This window comes from Cervus canadensis, chromosome 32 (genome assembly GCF_019320065.1).
Source record: "Cervus canadensis isolate Bull #8, Minnesota chromosome 32, ASM1932006v1, whole genome shotgun sequence".
Taxonomy (NCBI): domain Eukaryota; kingdom Metazoa; phylum Chordata; class Mammalia; order Artiodactyla; family Cervidae; genus Cervus; species Cervus canadensis.
In genome coordinates, this window is record NC_057417.1 from 26,702,212 (window position 1) to 26,725,000 (window position 22,789).

A 22,789-nucleotide genomic window follows, 5' to 3' on the forward strand; every position below is an offset into this window, starting at 1 on the left:
ACCCGCCCACCGGCCCCCGACCGTTAGCAGTTACCAGATGTCTTTGCAATCACAGGTGCTTTTCCCGGGAGCGACCTCCAACCCCAATCCCTTCCGGAGGGCAGCCACCCCACGGAAGAGCTTGCTAAATGTCAACCACATAACCGGCCCCTTGGCTAAGCGAGAAATTTACATTGGAACACTGGATGCCAGGCTGGGGTTCCTACACCAGGTTGTGCCCCAGGAGCCATCCTTTAAAGCTCAGGCAGCAAAACCCGTCCCAACAGGGGCAGCCGTCAGTGACCCAAGATCACACACATCCCTCCCCAGCCAGGGTCATTCAGGGATAGGACAGCCATTTGTACAATTTTGCTGAATGCTGTAAGTCAGAGGGGTTTCAACACGGCTCTTTCACAAAATTAGAAACCGTAGTTTCCCATCGGAGCTCAGAAATGATCCAGGGGAGTGATTCCCAAAGTGTGGTCCCCAGGTCAGCATCGCCTGGCAACTCGTTAGAAATGCAAACCCTTGGGTCCCACCCAGATCTACTGTGTAGCCACTTGGGTCTGGGTTCTGGGTCTGAACACACCTATTGGGTGATGAATTCTCAAGCTGGGAAATCACTGACCTGGTTCAACCTCCTCATTTAACAGAGGAGCAAATGGAGGTCTAGGGAGAGGAAATGACTGCCCAAGACCAGGGTCAGGACTGGAATGTGCAGAGAGACTGAGCTGACTGCCCTCTGCCTCATCTGATGGCTCCGGGAGTCCACATTTTCTGTCACCTCCCAGGGAGCAGAGAGGGTCATGGCAGAAAAGCATTCCAACCCACCCAACTGTGAGCAGGCCTAGTGAGCCCTGCGGACTCCAGATGGTTTGGTGAGGAAGGCTGGTGTCTGTCTTGGGTGGCAGGGGTCCATATGTGCTTTGCTGATTGATGTGAGTGTCCTCCATACCTCAGCTCAGAAAGGGTGAGTGGGATTGGAGAGTGAGAGTGAAAGGCCCATTGGGGCCCAGACCCCTCGGCCAGGTGCTGTGATTGAGGAGGTGCTGTAACTGGCCATCCTTACGGGTTAGACTTGGGAGTCAGGAGTCCTGGGTCCTGGTCCCAGTGGCTGCTGACATGCACCATGACTGGGTGAGTCCCTTTTGCCTTTCTGAGCCTGTTTTCCCATCTATAAATTCTGTGACTCAACCACAAACTATTCCCAGCCAAAGGTCTAGCTGGAATTTAAGATGAACGGAGGGCCCAGGGAACACCTTTAGGGATACTGCCCAAGAGAGAAGGGACACGGAGGCCAACCACCATATCCTCAGGGCCAGCTCTGTGGATGCCCTGGGTCCATCCCACCCAGCTGCTGACCCAGGAAGCGTGGCCCCTCTGGGGCTCCTGGAGCTGAGCCATTCCCACTTCTGATGCCTAAGTCTCTCCTGACTGGCCCCTCCCCACGCTCCCAGGGTATGACCTTTGACTCTTCCCAGTTTGTCTACCTCACCGTCCCCATGGTCCCCTCCCACAGGGCTCAGAGTTGCTGCCTGGACCTCATGACGATTTTCCCTTTGAGGGCTAAGCCTGGGGTGCAAGCCTAGGGGGAAGTCTGGGGGCCTTTGACCATTACCTCCAGGTCGCCCTTGGTGATGGACTCCTCTTCCACTCGGAACTGCAGGTCCTCCACCTTCCTGCAGAGGAGAGAGGGGGCTGAACAGGCTTCACCCAGAGGGGTCCGTCCGTGCTCCTGCTCAGTCGTGTCCGACTCTTTGTGACCCCCTGGACTGTAGCCCACCAGGCTCCTCTGTCCATGGGATTCTCCAGGCAAGAATACTGGAGTGGGTTGTCATTTCCTTCTCCAGGGGATCTTCCCGACTCAGGCACTGAACCTGTGTTTCCTGCATTGCAGGTGGATTCTTTACCCGCTGAGCCATCGGGGAAGCCCATAAGGGACCCCTACCCAGAGGGGTAGGCTTTGCCAAGTCAGCAATGGCAGAGGGAGTCAAGGCCACAAGAAGCCTCGAGTCCACATTCAGAGTACCCAGCAGGTACCGTCACAGAGCCTCATGGCTGATGGGGGCGGAGCCTCCTGGAAATCCCCAGCCCTCCCAACTTCCTGGTCCAAGCTGTACATCGAGAACATGGACTTCTCTAAAATAGGAGTGTACAGGAGACACTGGTTAGGGAAAGGTCCCCAGTGTTCTCCTACTTGCTGCGAGTAATAAATCCTTCCTTCTCCTGCAAAATAGCTGTGTTTAATGCAGCATCTTTCCCCTCTAGGGTGGTTGTGGGAATAAATGATAGAATGGATAGTAAATGAAGCAGAATCAGCTCTGCTTTCATCATAGCAGAGAGAAGATAGGCTGCATCAAACAGTCTAAGGGGAAAGAAGGAGGGTGGGCTTCTTCCCCTACTGACCCCATCCTCCTTCCCCTCAGAATCAGGGCCCAGAGTTCCAGCCCCCACTGCTTGGGCTGCTCTCTGATGTGGAGGGCCCCCAGTGCCCTGCTGCAGGTGTGGGGCCCACCCCAAGGACACCCCCACACCCCCCCACCCCCGAGAGAGCACCGGGGAGAGACACAGGCACGTTACAGCTCACAAAGCGGCTGCTCCTGGGGCCTCGTGACGGCTCTCAGCAGAGGATGAAACTGAGGCCCAGAGAGGGCGAGTGACCTGCCCAAGGTCACACAGCAAGTGCCAGGCAATGCCGGCCCTTGTACCCAGGACTTCCTGAACGCAACTCCCACGATGTCTCAGGGATCTGTTTTTGTTTGTTGGCATCAGGCGCGTTGCCATGGGAACCAGTTGTGTGGGCCCCGCTGACGGTCTCAGGCAGATATAAATAAGTCCTCCTCTCCTGGAGTCAGACAGTAACAACAGCCCCTGGAGCACACGCCTGGGCTGAAAGCCCAAGAGCAGACCCAAGTTGGGGAGGTGGGGGGCTGGGGCTGGGGGCTGCCTGCTGCCCGGGGAAGCAGGAGAAGCTGCAGAAATCTGTGTATCAGCAGCTCGGAGACAGAGAGAGGCTCCTGGGCCTGAGGAGACCCTGGCCCTCGTGGGCTCTGAGCCCCGCCAGGTGTTCCAGGACCAAGTCAGCCCAGAGAACCCACACGGAGGGAACACAAACCCCAATCGCCACCCTGGCAGGTCACAAAGAGCCAGCAGCACCACTAACAAGACTAGTGACCTCAGGTGAGTCCCTTCCCTGCTCTGAGCCTCAGTTTTCTCATCTGTGAGCTGGGGGCAATACCTCCCTCCTGGGTTCATTGCAAGACAGAGAGACGGGGCAGGTAAAGCACCAGCCTGGGGGCTGACCCCCAATGTTTCCAGTGGCCTTTTCCTGCTGCTGCTGAGCCTCAGTTTCCTGACACGGGAAATGGAAATGAGGCTTCAGGACACAGGCTGCACGCTCCACTGGCAGGACCTGCCTGGAGCAGAGGCAGGTATCCCCTGTGCTGAACTGGGTCACGGTGTGGGCACGTGGGGTACACGTCTCCCTAGTGAGAGGTCCCCCCCCCACTGCCCTCCCCGGGCGTTCTCATGATGCTGCACAAGCCAGGCAGGGCAGGAACGGTGAATCCCACGTCAGGAAGGAAAGCAGTGACAGACATGCTGTCTCCCATGGGCTCAGCGCTGTCGCCGGGCGCTTCACTGGGGTTATCTTGCAAGTCCTCCCAACAGCCTGCAGAGATGGGGGTCATCACCCCACTTTGCAGATGAGAGGACTGAGGCCTGCAGGGCTCGTGTCACCAGCCCAGGTGACACAGGTGGTGGAGGCAGGGTTTGGGCCTGTTGGTCCCGAGCCATCCTCAGTGAGGCTCTGGGAGTGTCCCCCCAGGACAGGGCCCGGGGCGGCACGTACCTCCTCTCCTCCTCTAGCTGGTTGGACAGGTCCACCTTCTCTTTCCGCACGCTCTCCACCAGGAGCCGGGCCCGCTGCAGCTTTTCTTCTGCCTCTGCAACATACTGGGCCCCGAGCCGAGGGCCCGGACAGGGTCGGCCTCCTCCCAGGGGCCTGGGAGCCAGGGTGGGGAGGGATGGGGAGAGGCAGCGGAGATGCAAGCAGGCAGGCCTGGAATCCCAGCCACCACATACGCCCCTTCCAGCCCAGTCAGGCAGGAACTGTGGGTCTAGGTGTGAGGGAAGAGGGCCAGCCTCACCCAGTGAGGGTGAGGTCCACCTGCCCCCGGGACCTGCCCCTCCCTCCACCCTGAGGGCCTATGAGAACTTCTCTCTTGAGAATGCCCGTCACAGCACACACGTGAGCTTGGCCTGAATAATTCCAGAACCCGAGGGAAGAGGGAGCCGGGCTCCAAATGAGGACAGGGGCCCAGGAGGGAGCTCCCAGGTGGGGGACAAGCGCCAGGGAAGAAGGAACACGTGACAACAGAAGAATCAAGGTGATGGGGGATGCCTTCCTTCCCTGAAACCCAGCCCTAGAATCTGCTCAGAAACATGATCTGAAAGGTGGACATTTGTACCCTCAAAAAATTTTTAGTATTAGAAATTATTTAGCAAAAGTGAGGAATTGGAAAAGCACGTGAACACCAGCAGGGAACAGGCCACGTGGGTAAGGACACAGCCTGTGATAGATGGCAATGCAGCCGTTCAAACGGGGAAGGATTTTCCGTGACCTAGAAATCATGCTCGGGCTATGTGTGTCAGTAGCTTCAGTAGGGTCCGACTCTTTGCTACTCCACAGACTGTAACCCGCCAGGCTCCTCTGGCCTTGGGGTTCTCCAGGCAAGAATACTGGAGTGGGTTGCCATTCCCTTCTCCAGGGGATCTTGCCGAGCCTGGGATTGATCCCCGGTCTCCCACATTGCAGGCGGATTTCTTTACCGTCTAACCCACCAGGGAAGCCCTGCTCACACTATAGGAAGTAGGAAAAAGCAGGATACGCAAGCCTGTATCCAGGTTCTAGAGGAATGTGGACCCGCCACTGGAAGGAAAATCACCAGGAGGATGGGGGAGGTTGGTAACCCGCATCTCAGAACACCCCGAGTTCTCCTCTCTGAGCGTGAGGGATGGACAAGACTGGCCCGAGGAGGCCGCCGGTACCCCGCTGGGGACCCCACCACCCCAACCCGCCCACCCACCTGCTCGTGCTGCGCCTTGAGCAGGGCGACCTCCTTCTCCACCTCGCAGATGTGGCTCGTGGCCTTGGCCACCTCGGCCCGCTCCAGGTCCCGCTCAGCCAGCAGCTGTTCTATGTGCTGCTGCTTCTCCTTCAGCGCCTCCTGCAAGGCCGTGGTGCCCGAGATCTTGCGGGCGTAGCGCGAGGAGGTCTCGGTGAGCTGCAGGGAGGCGCGGGAGCAGGCGGGACTCAGGAGTGTGGAGCTCCAGCCAGACAACCCCCAGTCACCCCACAGGTGGGGGGGGCGCGGGGCCCAAGTGCCTGGACTCCTAGGGTCCGGCTCCTCCCCCTTCCCAGGGCCCTAGACACTGCCTACTTACGTGGAGGGAATCGTGACGTTTGAGATCCAGGGAACTCCCCGTTCCCAGGAAAGTTACAGCCCCTGGACTCCATCTCATGGCGGGGTCCCCCACCTGGGCCACCTTCTCCTGGACTAGGAGGAACCCCGTGTAGACAGAGCTCTGCACGGCAACCTCACCTTCTCTCCTCACCCCAGGTGAGGTACCAGCCTTTCTAAACTGCCTGCCCTCCACCCGTATTACCTGCTCTGCATTTGTATGACCCTCTTTAATTCCTAGGAAAGGGCTTGAGACTACTGACACATCAGTCATAGAAAAATAACAATAAATGTAAACGAGTCAATTTCTCTGCTACGAAAATGTACACTTTCTTTTTTAAAATTATTTACTTGTTGGTGGTGCTGGTTGCTGCATGCGGGCTTTCTCTACTTGTGGTGAGTGGGGGCTACTCTCTAGTTGTGGCCTGTGGGTTGAGTGGTTGTGGCTCACGGATTTAACTGCCCTGTGACCTGTGGGATCTTAGTTCCCGGACCAAGGGTTGAACCCATGTCCCTTGCATTGGCAGGCAGATTCTTAACCACTGGTCCACCAGGGAAATCCTTACACTTTCATCTTTGTTCAAAAACTCCAAACTTCTACCTTAGCACCTAAAATGTATATCTCAGTTTAAGCCTAAGTTACCAAGTTTCCATGTTCTTTTATAGAAACTTCTATTAAATATTTAAAGAAAAAAAACTCCAAACTGACAGATGCCTAGAGCCACACTAAGTCAGAAGACACCTGAATCTCTATGGCCCCACCCTCCATATCCCCATATACACATACCAGGGTAGCCCTCCCCAGTCCCCCATCCTCACCAGGCCACTGCGGCTGGGCCGGCCACCCACGGAGGAGGCCACGGAGCTGACAGAGCTGATGGAGGAGCTGCTGGGACTGTGGGTCAGCGCCGACACACCCATGGCCATGCGCTTGGTCTTCTTGGCCTTGGCCGGGCTGGTGGACGGGAAGCCAATGCGGATCACCTTGTGGATGGGCGCGAAGAGACCAAACTTGGGTGGGCACTGGAAGTACCTAGAGGAGCAGGAGAGACCACAGTGCTATTACCGCCCCACAGCCTGGACCCCGGCCTGCCTTCCCCACCTTTTCAGAGCCCAGCAAAGAGAGAGAGGTTCCTCCTTGGGGACCCATCACCCATACCCTAAGACCAATAGACCAGACTCCCAGAAAAGGAACAGAGGTGAGCAGGGTCTGCTATTCTGCACAGCCATTGGACGTATTTCTGGGGAATGAGGGAATAACAATCGATGAACACCTGCTCCCTGCCAGTCCCTTTCACAAATGCTCATGTCAATCCCCCAACCACTCCATTGCTATCCATTTTTCACAAATGAGACGTAGGCTCAGAGAGGTTAAGCAACCTGCCACAGTCACACAGCTGGTTAAATGGCAAAGTTGAGACTGGACCCAGTGGAGTCCAAAGCCCTCAATGCTTTGGCTCTGCTCACACACCAGAGGCCCCCAGCCATATCTGCAACCCCACTCTCCTGGATGCCCCTGGACGACCCCCAGAGCCAAGGTTCTCTGTCCACAGAGCTCCCTGCATGGAGAAGCAGAAACAGGAAGGAAGCACCTTAGGGGTGATGCTGACCAACCTTCCTCTGAATTCTGAAAGCAAGAGTAAGTTGAGAGAAACATTCGCCTTGAAAACAGGAAGGCAAGTGTTGTCATGGAAACTCTGGAGCATCTTCTCTCAAAAGCTCTCTGGCCGAGGATTCCACACGGGACCAAGGAACTAGTCCTGCAGAGTTTCCGGCTCACCATGAAACTGCGATGCCATGCTGCCGCTTCCTGCATTCAGGTCTTTGTTCAGGCTGACCCCCAGCCTAGCAGACCTTCCTCCTCAGAGCTGTCCCAGCCTCACTTGGAGCACAGTATCCAGCCCAGGGACAAAAACAGGCTCGCAGGCCACCTCCCCTTAGCCCCACACCTCTGACACTCTTCACTCATCACATCACCCTTCCCATTCCCAATGGGCCCAGGAACAGTCCTAGATCCTCTCGATCCAGAATTCCTGACAGTCAATTCCCTTTAATGAGAGATGCTGAGAAACCTGCGACCCAGCCGTGACCTAACCTTGACTGTAGAGCACCAAGCACTGATTATTTCCTGTGTCTCCCAGGGCATCTCCCAGAAGGCAGGGACCACCGCCTCTCCTTTTCTGGTACCCCCACTGCCCTCAGCCAAGGTGGCATGGGGAAGGGAACACAGGGACAGATGACTCTCCCAGCACTTGCTCGTGACTCTCTGCGTCATCTTGAGAAATGACCTCTCTGGCCTTGGTTATCTAATCTGTAAAATGGGAGTGACAGCCCCACCATCTGCTTCCATGAGCTGCTATGGAAGCACGTATACCTGGTGTCAGGCACAGCCACCGGATGCTCCACGCTGGCATCCCCAGATGCCCCAACCCCGTGCCCTGCACCCATCCCAGAAGAGGACCCCCCTTCCTCCTGCCCAGGGGAAGCCCACCATACCTGGTGCCCGCCACCGCCCCATCGTTCTTCCCAAGGGGCTCATCCAGTTCCACGCCACACCACTCGCCCTTGGCAAAGTCTGTCTCCCCCACATACCGCACCACGCCAGTCTTCGTCCCGCCAACCTGGTGGTACACAGAGAGACTCAGGTCCGGAGGATGCAGTGGGAAGAGCAGAGATGGTACAGGTACCCAGGCGCCCAGGCTCATCCCACCCCTCCCTTCCAGTATGCAAGGTTTAGGGGAGATGGAGGGAGCTCGAGGACAGCTGGGAGGGATGCAGGTATAACCAATGCTTCCCAAGGCTGTCCTGAGCGACAGCTCTGGAGTCAGAAAGACAGACTTGTATTCAAACGCTGCCACTTACAAGCTGTGTGAGCTTGGGCCAGTTACCTAACCTCTCTGAGCTTTAACTTTGCTTCATCTGTCAAAAGGGCTCTGGTGAGGATTAAGTACTGTTTGTGCAGTGTCTGGTACATACAAGAGCGCAATAAATGTTATCCTTAAAAATGGTTTGAATGGGGGTTGCCAGGAGCTGGGAGGGAGGGGAAATGGGGTTATTGTTTTAATAGGAATGAGTTTCAGTTTCACAAGATAAAAGAGATCTGTTGTACTACCACAACATGAATCTATTACTTAACATCACTGAATTGTACTCAAAAATGGTTAAGAAGGTAAATGTTATGTGTATTTTATTTTTTTTAATTTTTAAAGTTAACTTTTATTGGAGTACAGCTGCTTTTCAATGTGGTGTTAATTTTTTCCGTGCAGCAAAGCGCATCAGCTCTGCACATACAGATATCTCCTCTGCTTTGGATTTCCTTCCCGTTTAGGCCACCGCAGAGCACTGAGTAGCTTCCTGTGTTGTTCAGTAGGTTCTTAGTTTTCTATTTTATACATAGCAGTGTACAGTGTATATGTCAACCCCAATCTCCCAGTTCACCCCACCCACCTGGTATGTGTATTTTACCACAGTTAAAAGAACTCAACGAACAGGCCAATAATCAGGAATATTACTGTAAAAAATAGTTTAAAAAACTTTTAGTTAAGTTTACATATATACAGAAAGGGGCTTCCCTGGTGGCTCAAATGGTAAGGAATCTGCCGGCAATGCGAGAGACCCGGGTTCGATCCCTGGGTGGGGAAGATCCCCTGGAGAAGGAAATGGCGACCTACCCCAGTATTCTTGCCTGGGAAAGCCCATGGACAGAGGAGCCTGGTGGGCTACGGTTCCTGGGGTCGCAGAGTCGGACACGACTGAGCAACTAACACACACATATACATAAAGAGTCAAATACGTCCAAAGTCTTAAAAAGCCCTGGGAGTTTCTCTACTTCTCTCCAGAAGCACTTGAACTCTTTACGATGAAGTTTTTGGTATTGACTGCATATTTCTAATTGACATGCTTATATTGCTACTTGTTAATTTTTCAGTTTGGAGTGACATCCATTGACTTCTTGTCAAGGAAGGGGAGGCTGAACCCACCCCTACTGGTTCTCCACTCTTTCCACATATCAACAGCTTAATTTTGATCAGACTCCAGGATGATGGTGCTGGGACTTAAGTAAACACTCGTCACAGACACGGATGGGTGGATACAGAAACTTTTCCTTCCCACGACCAATTTTCCCTACAGATAACAACTGTCTTCTATGATTGTTTGTTATGTTTTACCACCTTCACACTAGGTTAACCCCAAACTCTCTCAGCCCTCTAGAATCTCCTGCCAAGATGTGCAGAGGCATTGAGAACTCCATCAGATTCTTTCTGGAGAAGACTCTCCTGGAGCTGGGAGTCCCTCTGCTGCGTAGCCATCACTCCAGGCCACCACTCCATCACCCTGAGGAGTCCCTCTTCTTCCCTCCTGGGCTGGATTTCCCATTTCTTGGATGCAATATCTTCTTTTTTCTTGGTTTATTCACTTACTTTGGTAGAGCCTTCCACGGCTTTCTAAGACGAGGTGCATGAGGAAATAAAATATTTGAGCCTTTGCCTATCTGAAAAAAAAATTTCTTTTTTGTCTGTGCAGTTTGCAGGATCTTAGTTCCCTGACCAGGGTCTGAACCTGGGCCAAGGCAGTGAAATCACCAAATCTTAACCATTAGGCCACTAGAGAACTCTTGAGTTGCGAGGTTTAGTATTCACATCTTCAATGTGTCTGGCGCAGAGCCGGTCCTTAAGAAATGGTGGGAATGAAGTGAGTTTTAATCAGGGAGCTGGTCCCTTTGGGGGCACACACCTGAGGCATACTTAGGGGTGTCAGAGAAGGTAACCTTTAGAAAGTCCTATTTTGGTTCAGATAAATATGGTAGGGGCTTCCCTGGTGGCTTAGACAGTAAAGAATCTGCCTGCAATGTGGGAAGTCCCGGGTTTGATCCTTGGGTTGAGAAGATCCCCTGGAGAAGGGAATGGCTACCCACTCCAGTATTCTTGCCTGGAGAATTTCATGGACAGAGGAGCCTGGTGAGGCTACAGTCTATGGGGCCACATAACACCCAGACACAACTGGGCAACTAACACAAACATGGTAGATAAATACACACATTTATTTTCACCCTTTCTTGAATTTGCACTGGAAAGACAGTGAAGGGACTCTTTTTTTTAAAAAGGTATTAAGCCCTCAAAGACAAAGAGAACAGGAGAAAAGATGGTAGACATAGTGCTGGAAACCCAGGGCAACCAAGTCCACAGGCAGCTGCAGGGAAAGCAGAAAAGCAATCAGTGTTTCTCTCAGAAGCCCCGGAGGCAGATCCCTTTATAATTATGGGATGATCTATATATACTTTTTTGGGTGGGGGGGCTTGCAGGATCTTAGCTCTCCAACCAGGGATCAAACCTGGGCCCTAGGCAGTGAAAGAGTGAAGTCCCAATCACAGGACTGCCTGGGAATTCCCAAGAAATATATGACACGTACCCATCATTACAGTATCATACAGAATAGTTTCACTGCCCTAAAAATTCTCTGTGTTCCCCAAAGACCTCGAATAGCCAAAGCAATCTTGAGAAAGAAAAATGAAGCTGGAGAAATCAGGTTCCCTGACTTCAGACCTATGACAAAGTTACACTAATCTAAACAATATGGTACAGGCACAAAACAGAAATATAGATCAATAGAACAAGATAGAAAGCCCAGAGATAAACCCACACATCTATGGTCATCTAATCTATGATAAAGGAAGCAAGAATAGACAATGGAGAGAGGACAGTCTCTTCAATAAGTGGTGCTGGGAAAACGGAACAGCTACATGTAAGAGAATGAAATTAGAACACTCCCTCACACCATACACAAAGATAAATTCAAATTGGATTACTAAGGTAAGGCTGGACACTATAAAACTCTTAGAGGAAAACATAGGCAGAACACTTTTTGACATAAATCACAGCAAGATCTTTTCTGATCCACCTTCTAGAATAGCAGAAATAAAAACAAAAATAAACAAATGGGATCTAATTAAACTTACAAGCTTTAGCACAGCAAAGGAAACCATAAACAAAATGAAAAGACAATCCAGAGAATGTAAATTGTATAACCATTATGGAGAACGGTATGGAGGCTGCTTAAAGAACTAACTACAGGCCCAGAAAGGTTAAGACACTTGCCCAGGGGCACACAGCAACAGTCTCCAGGGCCCCCACTTCACGAGCCTCGCTGGTCCCTCTGTGGTTCTGACCAGGTGGGGTGCCCCAGCCTGAATCCCGCCCGAGCCCCGTTGGCCCCCCGCCCCGCCCAGGGTGGGGAATCCAGCTTGCCCACGTGGCGTGGGGGCGGGGGCAGGGACTCACCAGCACACGGTCTCCCAGGCGCAGGTCCTTGTCACCGCGCTTCACCGAGCCGCTGTCCGAGAGGTTGGAGCCCGACTCGTTGCCGGTCTTGACCGAGCTGTTGAGGACGCTCTCCCGCAGGGGGATGACGCGGCTGGTGAGCGGCGGCGTGGCGGTGCCCGAGTGCAGCGACAGGTTCTGGGCGGTCAGCGACTCGACCGAGTGGGCGTCGCTGCCCGAGCCCTCGGCCGCGGGCTGCCGCGTGAGCTTGGAGGGCCGCGTGAAGATGCCCTGCAGGGCCGGGCACTCGAAGTACCGCACGCCGCCCACCGCGCCGTCGTTCTTGCCCACCGGCTCGTCCAGCACCACGCCCGCCCACTGGCCGGGCGCGAACTGCGTCTCCCCCAGGTACTGCACCACGCCCGGCTTCACGCCGTTCACCCACACGCGCTCGCCCACCACGAAGTCCCCGGCGAACTCGTCGCCCACCTCGGCAGCCTTGGCGCCGGGCTTCTCGGGGGCGGCGGGGGCCGCGGCCGGAGGGCCCGCAGCCTGCTTGTGCAGGGGAGAGCCTGTGGAGAGAGGACAGAAGTGGTGGTTAGGGCTCGGGTCCGGGGAGGGGAATGGGGAGCTGGACCCTCAGCGGCCCCGCAGAGTGCGGTCTGGCTGGGAGGGGGCCGGTGCCCCCTGACGAATGGGGAAACTGAGGCAGGTGGGGCTGGAAGTGGGGCTTGGGGCAGGTCTCATGGCTCCTTGGCCGTAGGGGTATCCCCCACTCTGCCAACCTCTCTGGAAGATTCTAGGGATGAAAAGCTCAGGACAGTGCCTCCTCAGAAGGCTTTCCACCCAAAATAAATAAGTAAATAAATAGAGTTATAGGGAGTGCCCTGTGTCCTAGTGGTTAAGATTATGGCCATTCACTGACAGGGCCCAGGTTCAATCCCTGGTGGGGAAACTGAGATCCTGCAAGCCTCAAGGTATGGTCCTTCCCACCCCCAAAATAAAAGTTACAAAGGACTTCTCTGGTGGCCCAGTGGTTAAGACTTCGCCTTCCAATGCAGGAGGTGTGGGTTCTATCTCTGGTCAGAGCTAAGGTCTCACTTGTGAGCATGCTAAGTCGCTTCAGCTGTTTCCAACTCTTTGTGACCCCATGGACGGTAGTCCGCCAGGCTCCTCTGTCCATGGGCTTCTCCAGGCAAGGATACTGGAGTGGGTTGTCCGTGCCCTCCTCCAGGGGATCTACCCAACCCAGGGATCAAACCCAGGTCTCATATCTCCTGCATTGGCAGGCAGGTTTTTTTACCACTAGGGCCACCTGGGAAGTCCTAAGATCCCACAAGCCCTGTGCTCAAAAACCAAAACATAAAATACAAGAACAGCAATACTGCAACAAATTCAATAAAGACTAAAAATAGTCCACATAAAAAATATTTCAAAAGTTTAAAATTTTAGAAAATTAAAACTTTAAAAAAGACTTTCCACTGCTCGGGGTCACTCAAAACTGAGGGCAGAATGAACGCATGATGGAGGGTTACAAGTTGCTACTTCCTCACCCTGGTGGGCTCAGGCCCTCAGCTGTTAATCTGAGACCACCCATGGCCCCATGTGGGATTCAGATCTTGTTGGGGGGATCTCTGTGCCCCCCACTTCCTCCCCAGACAGTTCTGGGCTCCTAACTATTCCTGGACAGCTGGCCACAGACAGCTCAGGACAAGGAAGGAGCCAGTAAACCCTCTTACTCCTCTCTGTTATCTTCCCCTCCTCCCCCATCCCCAAGCTGCAGCCCAAGCCTCAGGGTACACAGACCAGAAAAAGAGGGGGTGAGGAGTGTGGGAGGTGGAAGCAAGCACTTAACCTCATTCCTGGACCGAACTCCAGGCTCTGTGGCCTGAACTGGGTCCCCTGATTTTGCCCTTCTTTATAGAAAGAATGACCCTGAGGCTCAGGCATGGGCCTTGCCCAAAGCCACACAGCAGAAATGGGAACAAAAACCCTCGCTGGGGGGCCTGACTCCCAGGCCTGGGCTCAGATGTGCTGTAAACTCAGAAAAAGAATAGAAGGGGGACAACCTGCTTGTATATGTGTGCGTGCGTGCCAAGTCGCTTCAGTCGTGTCCGACTCTTTGTGACCCTATGGACTGTAGCCTGCCAGGCTCCTCTGACCATGGGATTCTCCAGGCAAGAATACTGAAGTGGGTTGCCATACCCTCCTCCAGGGGATCTTCCCAACCCAGGGATGGAACCTGCATCTCATGTCTCCTGTATTGGCAGGCTTGGTCACTCACAAACGGACAGGGCAGAGCTCAAACCCACCATGCTTTGTGCATGTCTGGCTCCTGGGCCGTATGCAAGGCCCTGTATGCAAGTGGGTATTTGGAAAGCCTGCCCATTTAAACCTCAAGGTTCAGAGGCTGCTTCTCCTTCCTGCCAGACGAAGTATCAGGCAGGAAAAGACTCATCCTTTTCCTCCTCTACTCCAGAGGCTGATGCACTTGTCAAACACAGACAGGGACGGAAGGCAAGCAGACACTGCCATGCCCCTATCAGAGATGCTTGTGTTTCTGGTTCTTTCCACAGACAGCCAGGAGAGGGGTCACAGGGGCAGCGGCTCTGCCAGCATCCTCCCAGTACCCAAGGTCAAGGAGCCCAGGGCCATAGGCCTGGCTACATGCTGTCTCAAGGCTGGAAGGACAGAGCTCCTGGAGGATGAGGAAGTCACAAACTCCAAGGCAGGACGCACATAGGAGGCCAAGCAGGCAGGTACCCCTCTGGGGTACTAGTAGTGTTGGGAAAGCACGTGACCGCCCAGGGCCTAGGCAGTCAGAATGGGGGTCTTAACTGAGGGGCAAGGAGCTCCCTCTCAGCTGCGAGCTGGGCTCCCGGGAAATCTGTGAGCTTTGCTACTGAAGTTGATTAACAACCACAGTGATCACACCCATGAACTGATGCTCTATGCTAAGAGGCAGACGTATAGTAGCTCATACGACCCTCACGGTTAACTGTGTGAAGTGCTTTTGTGATCCCATTTTACAGATGAGGAAACTGAGGCTCAGAGACATCAATTGCTTTATCTAGGGACCCAGGCAAGAGGCAGCAGAGCCAAGCTCCAACCAAAGGCCTCTGGCTCTTGGTGCAGGGCACTTTCATTCATCCAACAAATGTGTACAAAACACTCACCACGCCAAGCCCCAAACTACAACCGCCCTAATCTTGGACTCCCCTGCATGGACACATTTCCGAGATTCTAGCCAAACCCCATGATTCCCTTTGAATAGGGAACAATCTCATCTTGTACTCCTTCCTGCAGAGGGATGTCTCTTGTTTCTTGTGGGACCCTGGGTGGGTGGGTCCCCAAGGTTCTTCTCTTCCACCCCTGAGATCCCAAAAGGTAGAGGCCATGGTGGCTGAAGAAGCAGACTCTGGAGCCCCACCTCGGTCTCCTCACCTGGCTCCCATCACGGGGCTGCTGAGCAATGATGCACAAAAGTCCTAGGAAGGATGCCTGGGCCACATGAGTGAACAAGTGCCAACCATTCTTAGTGTGATAAGAATGACTGATACTCAAAAGAAAGGATTGGAAAAACTTTAAAGTCACAAAAGGTCCAGGGGGCAGAAGAAGGGCTTCCAGGGAGATTCTGATAACCTTGGACCAATAGCTCTGCCTCACCCCACTCTCTGGAGGAGCCAACTTCATCCTACTGTTCCCCATGCCTGGGCTGAGCTCTGGGCCCCCAGTTCTCATCTAGGACCATCCTGTTACCAGGAACTTCTGCTGGGATCACACCCGTTGGGGGACTGGGAACCCGCAAGGTCAGGTGGGTCCCTTCCTTAAAAAAAAAAGCTGCCTCAAAAAGCAGTCATAGCGGGAGGAAGCCACAAATCAGATGGGGCTCCAACCCCAGGTCCTACATAGCACTGCCCAAGTAGCCCATAGGTCATGCTAACGAGGGGTCAAGGTTATCATCATTAAAACAGCAGCTACCATTCATGGAGTGCTGACCCCATGCCCTCAAGGGACTGGGCGCTTTTTATACATTATATTCTTAACTTGCAGATTAGGAAACGGAGTTTACAAAACTTGCCCAGAGTTACCCAGGTTGGCATATTAAAAAGCAGAGACATCACTTTGCCAACAAAGGTTTGCCTAGTCAAAGCTATGGTTTTTCCAGTGGTCATGTATGGATGTGAGAGTTGGACAGTAAAGAAGGCTGAGCACCAAAGAATTGATGCTTTCAAACTGTGGTGTTGGAGAAGACCCTTGAGAGGCCCTTGGACAGCAAGGAGGCTAAACCAGTCCATCCTAAAGGAAATCAACCCTGAATTCACTGGAAGGACTGGTGCTGAAGCTGAATACTTTGCTGAATATTGCTGAAGCTCCAATACTTTGGCCACCTGATGCAAAGAGCCGACTCATTGGAAAAGACCCTGATGCTGGGAAAGATTGAGAGCAAGAGGAGGAGGCGACAGAGGATAAGATGGTTGGATGGCATCATCGACTCAATGGACGTGAGTTTGAACAGACTCCAGGAGACAGTGAAAGACAGGGAGGCCTGGCGTGCTGCAGTTCATGGGGTCGCAAAGAGTGGGACATGACAGAGTGATTGAACAACAACCCAGGCCAGAGCCGGGCCCAGCTGGTCTGGCTCAGAGCCTCCTGGGAAGGCAGGCCCCACAGGGGCCCGCCAGGCATCAGTGCCTTTCCCTTCTCCGCTTCCAGAACACTTCCTGGAGCAGAGGGGCTCTGTGATGTCTGCTTAACTGAACAGCCATGGCCCAGGTGAGAGGCTACCTGTCATCTATGCTGAGAACACAACAGGGACCGCTGGTGGAGGGGGACCCAGGGTGGCTATTCTTAGCAAGAAGCTGCCTACTCAGCTGTCCTCCCAGCTGTCTCGGCCCACGCAGACCCCCAGGTAATCTCCATTCTTGCTCAACCCCACCCCTTCCAGGGGTCACAGGCCCAGGGACCAGTTGTTTCAACAGCTGCTAAAATCCAGGCCAGGAGCCGGGCAGCCGCACTTGGGTGGCCCAGCCTGTCAGGCACAAACCTTCATCAGATCCTCCACTTACCCCAGGGCAGCTGGCAGCCGCCTGAGCTAGGGAAGGCATAGCAACCCCACAGGGCCCCCTTCCCTCCAGGGAGCCATCCATCACACGCTGGCTGGGTCTGACCAAGCCCTTTCTCAGGTGTGGGCCTTGGTTTCCCCATGGGACTATGAAGAGTGAAGTCAGAAATTGCTAGGGTTCTGGGAAGCACGGACATTCTACAAGCCTCACCTCTTCTCCCATAGGAGCCTGCGTGTGGTCGCAGAGCTGGCTGATGGACTGAGCCTCTGGGGCGGTTCTGGAAGCTCCTTGAAGGCAGGGCCTGGGCCTCCCTGCCCTCTTAATTCCCTCAGGGACCAGCAGCAAAGCCCCAAGAAAGCAAAGAGCGGCGACAGACCTAAACCTCACACCAGCAGCTGATCCTTCCCCAGACTCCAGGCACAAGGGAAGTGACTGCTGGTTTCAAGTTCAAAGTAGAACTTTGATGAAAAGGGTTAAAGGATGTGATGTGGAGGGACAGACAGCAGCTGGTAGTCTGGTCCAACGTGGCAGGGGAGGGGTTGCCCAGATGAGAGTGCTTCCTCTCCTTTTTCAGCCAAGACTTTGGTCCCACCCTCCCTGGGAAGCCATTGCTGTTGTTGTCCAATCGCTCGGTCGTGTCTGACTCTTTACAACCCCATGGACTGCAGCACACCAGGCTTCCCTGTCCTTCAGTATCTCCCAGAGCTTGCTCAAACTCATGTCCATTGAGTCAATGATGCCATCCAACCATCTCATCCTCTGTCACCCCCTTCTCCTTCTGCCCTCAATCTTTCCCAGCACGAGGGTCTTTTCCAATGAGTCGGCTCTTCCCATCAGGTGGCCAAAGTATTGGAGTTTCAGCTTCAGCATCAGTCCTTCCAGTGAATTCAGGGTTGATTTCTTTAGGATGGACTGGTTGGATCTCCTAGCTGTCCAAGGGACTCTCAAGAGCCTTCTCCAGCAGCACAGTTCAAGAGCATCAACTTTTCAGCCCTCAGCCTTCTTTATGGTCCAATGGGCACAGGCATTTTTCACACCTGCTGAATCTCAGCCACCAGGTACCCCATTCGCTGAGCACCCAGTCAAATGCCAGCTCAGCCAAAGGGGTGGGGAACACCAGGACCTCAGCTACAACTCAGCGCCTGGCACTCAGCGCCTGGCACTCAGCGCCTGCCAGACCTCCCGCCTGGCAAGAAGGCACCAAGGACATAGGGGCCTGGGGTTGGGGAGAGAGGCTCACTGTGAATGGGGGTGGAAGCACCTCCCTGAACCTCTGCCCCGACAGTCACCCGTTCATTCCCTCACCTCCTGCAAGAAGCCTTCCGTGACTGCTTCACCTAAAAGCCCACCCACCTGCAGCACCCTTTACCTGCTTCATTCTTCTAGAGATCTATCCCATCTTCAAAAAGCGTATGTCTGTCTTCCAGACTTAAATGGAAGCTCATAATGTGCTGTGTTTCCTCTCTAGCACCCAGGACAGGATCCTGTAAGCAGGTCCTCAGCGCCAGCCACTCTGCCCAGCCCGCACAGAACTGGGATCCACCCAGTTCTGTGCTGGGTGCATGGAATATTCACTTCCCAGGCTGCAGGGAGTCAGACCAGGAACCTGAGGCTCACTCCAGGCAGCTTCCGGCTCACCTGGCCTCCCTCCTGCTGTTGGACCTCCCTGAGCCCTTCCCATTTTCCCTGTGTTTTCAGAGGAAAGCTGAGAACCTCCTTCTCCTTTTAGAAGCATACCTCCATCCCCCTTTGGTCTTCCCTGGGGCCCGCCTCCCCACCACCCCTCTCCTCTCCCCACACCGGCCCTCTGACAGAGGACAGAACCCATGCACACCCTCCTGGCCCACAAAATACCTTCCTCCACCTCACCCTGCTCCTGCTGTCACCCGTTCTCCTTCCCAGAAAACAAGCTTTTCTCTATTTAAATGTTTATTACATGGATCACTCAGGTACACTGCAGAAAAAATTTTAAACATATAATAGTTACTGATTTTTAAAAAAAGGACCTAGAGTTCCATCATATAAACATAATCACAGGTATCATCCCGGGCTTTGTTTTTCTAGGCTTTGTCCTGTATATGTACGTGTGTGTGTGTGTGTACACAGTACTTAAAAGTCCAAAACACCAGCCAGGACGTAGTTAGATATTTTATTACTCATAGACAGAGGAGGCTGGTGGGCTACAGTCCTCTACTCCTCTTGCAGCAGGTGTTTTTCCATCCAGCAGCGTCTAGAAGGAAGTGGCTTCCCCCAATGGGACTCTGCTTCCGCATCCCTCTCTGACCCTCAGCTCCTGACCCCCACCTCTGCCCCTGGCTCTGGAAACTTCTGGAAGGATGCCATGTCCTCTTCATTCACTGCAGGAGATCCTTCCCAGCCTTGTGGTGCCCGGCCCTGCTGTCCACGCCCCTCTCAAGGCTCCCTGCTCCCATGACAGCACTGGGTCCCCTCTGCCTCCTCCACTGCAGCCCAACCCCAGTGGTCCTCTCCAATGGGGTGGTCCTCCATCTATCTCTTTCCACCTATATTCTGGCCAGTGGTGTACTGGGAAAGGCTTAACTGATTCTCCAAAAGAAAATAATAGTAATACTGGGTTGGCCAAAAAGTTCATCCTGGTTTTCTGTAAGATGCTACAGAAAAAACCAAATGAACTTCTTGGCCAGCCCAATAATAATAATAATAACCCTGATTTTTAGCCTTTGCCAATTCCCATAGTGTAAATTCTCCCACCATGGTCCATCTCAAGATGCCAGCATGATGCCATTGAACACAGAGTTGGGAAGAGATTATATATAGTACTTCCAATATAGAGTAAGTAACCTCAAAAACAGGCTTCCCTGGTGGCTCAGCAGTAAAGAATCTGCCTGCAATACAGGAGACGCAGAAAATTTGAGTTTGATCCCTGGGTCAAGAAGATCCCCTGGAGGAGGGCTGGCAACTCACTCTACTATTCTTGCTGGGAAAATATCATAGACAAAGGAGGCTGACGGGCTACAGTCCATGGGGTGGCAAAGAGTCAGACTCACTGAAGCGACTATGCATGCAAGCTCAAAAACCTAGATGCTAAAAAATCTTTCTAGTAGCAAACAGTAGTATTTTACCAATAAAACAATAGCAGTATTAGGGGTATAAATGCTACTAGGAGTACTACTGGAAGTCATGAGGTTGGAATATTTATTACCTTTGTTTTTAATAGAATGTGCTTAATTTTAAGTTCACACACAATCTGATTGTTTAAATAAGGGCTGTGACTCTGGCTTGCAAAATTCCTGACAATTTCACAATTGGTTCTCATGAGCCAGCCTGGGCCAGCGCCAGCACACCACTGGCCGTGTCCCAGCCCACACCCTGGCTAGTGGCCCATCTGAGACCCATCTAAATTCTCTAGACCCTGTGAATGAGAGACAGGAAGAGGAGACAGAGAAGGACAAAACCCCTGGCCTGTCTCCAATGCTGGGAGCGGGTGGGCAGGAGGCGAGAGGCAGGAAAAATATTCCTCTTCTGTGGTCAGTACCTGGGAACCCTGCTCCACACTGCGCGCCCCTGTAATCTAACCATCTCAATGCAGCCCTCTCCTGCGCCTTTAGCTACTATTTATATGCTGCCATGTTTCTGCCTTTTTAAAAAAGATGTTAATAAATTCTCCTTGTAAAAGATCCAAGTGATGTGGACACAGTGGGGGAAGGAGAGGTGGGAGGAGTTGAGAGAGTCGCATTGAAACATACACATTATCATGGGTAAAATAGATAGCCCATAGGAATTTGCTATATGACCCAGGGAGCGCAAACCTGGTGCTCTGCGACAACCTAGAGGATGGGGTGGGAGGTGGGAGGGAGATTCAAGAGGAAGGGAACAAATGTATACCTATGGCTAATTCATGTTAATGTATGGCAGAAGCCAACACAATCAGTTCCGTTCAGTCGCTCAGTCGTGTCCGACTCTGCGACCCCATGGACTGCAGCACGCCAACACAATCCTGTAAAGCAATTATCTTCCAATTAAAAATAAATAAATTTTTTTAAAAAGATTCAAGTGACACAAAAAGATGGAGAGTGAAAAAAAAAAAAGATGGAGAATGAAGTTGGACCTTAGTCGTTCTCCCCAGTCCAGATCCCCTCCCTGGCCGCCAGACTTGCCCTTCCAGCAGCTGCCTCCTCCTGGATGTCCTCCAGGACTTCACACTTCACATTCTGAACCATAGTGACCCCACCTCTGTCCCCCCTATCTCAGGAGTGCCCCCACCCATCCATTTTCTCAGGCCACTAACCCTCATTGCTCCTCCCCGTTCCTCCCACCTCCCACTCCCAATTCAGTTATTCATCAAGACCTGGAAATTTCACAGAAGAAATAACTCCTAAATCCATACCTCCCTCAAGGGTCTCAGAGATCCCTTCTGAGATCAAGTCCTTGAGATTTCACACCTTGCCCAGCAAAGAAGTTTCCAGAAGGGTCTCCCAGCCTCCAGTCTCCAGCCCCCAGCTTCAGGCCCTCTTCCAGAGTCATCTGTCCCTGAAGGCAAACCCACCACATCCTCATTTCCCCTGATTCACTTAACTCTCGATTTGGGGATCACTTTCTATGTTAACCTTTGGCTTTTATGAGAAGCCCATGTTACTTGTGTAATAAAGTAAATAATGAGCAATAAAAAACAAAATAGAATATTTGAGAAAGAAAATAATAAATTAGGGAATGTCATCTGCAGCCCGTTCCCCAAGGAAATCATTTAGAAAGAAAAAAACTGCCTCAGTGTCTTGTCATTCACAAAACAAAACTCCCAAAATAGTAAGCAGTTATATAAATTATGATCAAGTCTTGCAGATTATTAAGCATTCTTTAAAAATAATTTTTTTAAAAAAAATTTTTTCTTTCAAGTGACATGGGGAAGTGTTGATGATGTGCTATTTGGTGAGAAAGGGTTCAAGAGGATTCCAAGGCAAAGTACATGGGCATGAATATCTAGGTGTGGGGGAAATGGGAACAGGGAACAGGATAAAAAGGAATCAACTTAAAAAAATCAAGAGAGGCTTTGGAGGGACCCACAGTGGCAATACGACACGAACCAAGGGGTATGATGAAGTCGGCCCTCTGCCCCTGAAAGCCAGAGGGGATAAAGCATATCTGTAAATGTCCCATGGGGCTTCCCAGGTAGTGCTAGTTGTAAAGAGCCCACCTGTCAGTGCAGGAGACATAGAAAGGACGCAGGTTCGATCCCTGGCTTGGGAAAACCCCCTGGAGGAAGGCATGGCAATCCACTCCAGTATTCTTGCCTGGAGAAACCCACGGACAAAAGAGCCTGGCAGGCTATGGTCCACAGGGTCGAAAAGGGTCAGACACAACTAAAGCAAATTAACACACACATAAATGTCCCATAGAACAGAGTTCTACAGAGTGTTAATAGGTCTCATGAAAACAAAACCTTAATCTCAAAATTCAAACAAACTCGAGAAGCGGGGACTTAAGCAAAGCTAAGGTGATTTTGCTGCAGGACTTGTCAGAGCCTTTAATCTGTGAATGAGCAGTGTGATGACTTAGGAGGGGCAATGAATAAGGTGACTACATGATTTATCATCCAAAGCCAGACACTGTGGAGAGAAAGTCAGTGCTATTAATACAGTATCATGCCAAGACTGCAAGCATAAACCAGGGCTGTCCCAGGCAGTACATGGTCACTCTGACCTAAAATTACAGCATTTTTCCTCTCTGTGTCACTTAAGGAAACCCTGCCTGCCCATCAGCCCAGCTCCAGCACCGCTCATGGGCACTGCCACGGAGCTCCATTCTGCCTCGGTATGCACCGTCTGCCACCCAAGCTGCCAGGGTACACGTCTGCACTGCCCCACCCAGAACACAGGTCCTGGGAGGCAGGGTCCACACAGACCACCTCTCCAGCCCCAGAGCCTCAAAACACAGCCTGGCCAAGACCCTGACCTCCCCTCCATGGTGACCCCGAAGCAACAAACATAAATGCCCCACAAGCCCCACAGCAGCTTTCTGCTCCAAGACCCCTGCTCTCCCAGCAGGTACT

General features: G+C 52.6%; 1 protein-coding gene across 2 annotated transcripts in view; it reads right to left on the bottom strand.

The window, feature by feature from the left end:
- Positions 1–22,789, bottom strand: part of CLIP2 (CAP-Gly domain containing linker protein 2) — a 75,248-nt gene that overhangs the window by 23,735 nt on the left and 28,724 nt on the right. For both annotated transcript variants that reach the window (XM_043454889.1, XM_043454890.1), the window contains exons 3-8: positions 11,720–12,270; positions 7,938–8,062; positions 6,261–6,474; positions 5,067–5,264; positions 3,830–3,933; positions 1,598–1,658 (exon numbers count right to left, since the gene is read on the bottom strand). In XM_043454889.1, the coding sequence (XP_043310824.1) occupies positions 1,598–1,658; positions 3,830–3,933; positions 5,067–5,264; positions 6,261–6,474; positions 7,938–8,062; positions 11,720–12,270 (1,253 nt within the window). The remainder of the gene's footprint in view (positions 1–1,597; positions 1,659–3,829; positions 3,934–5,066; positions 5,265–6,260; positions 6,475–7,937; positions 8,063–11,719; positions 12,271–22,789) is intronic.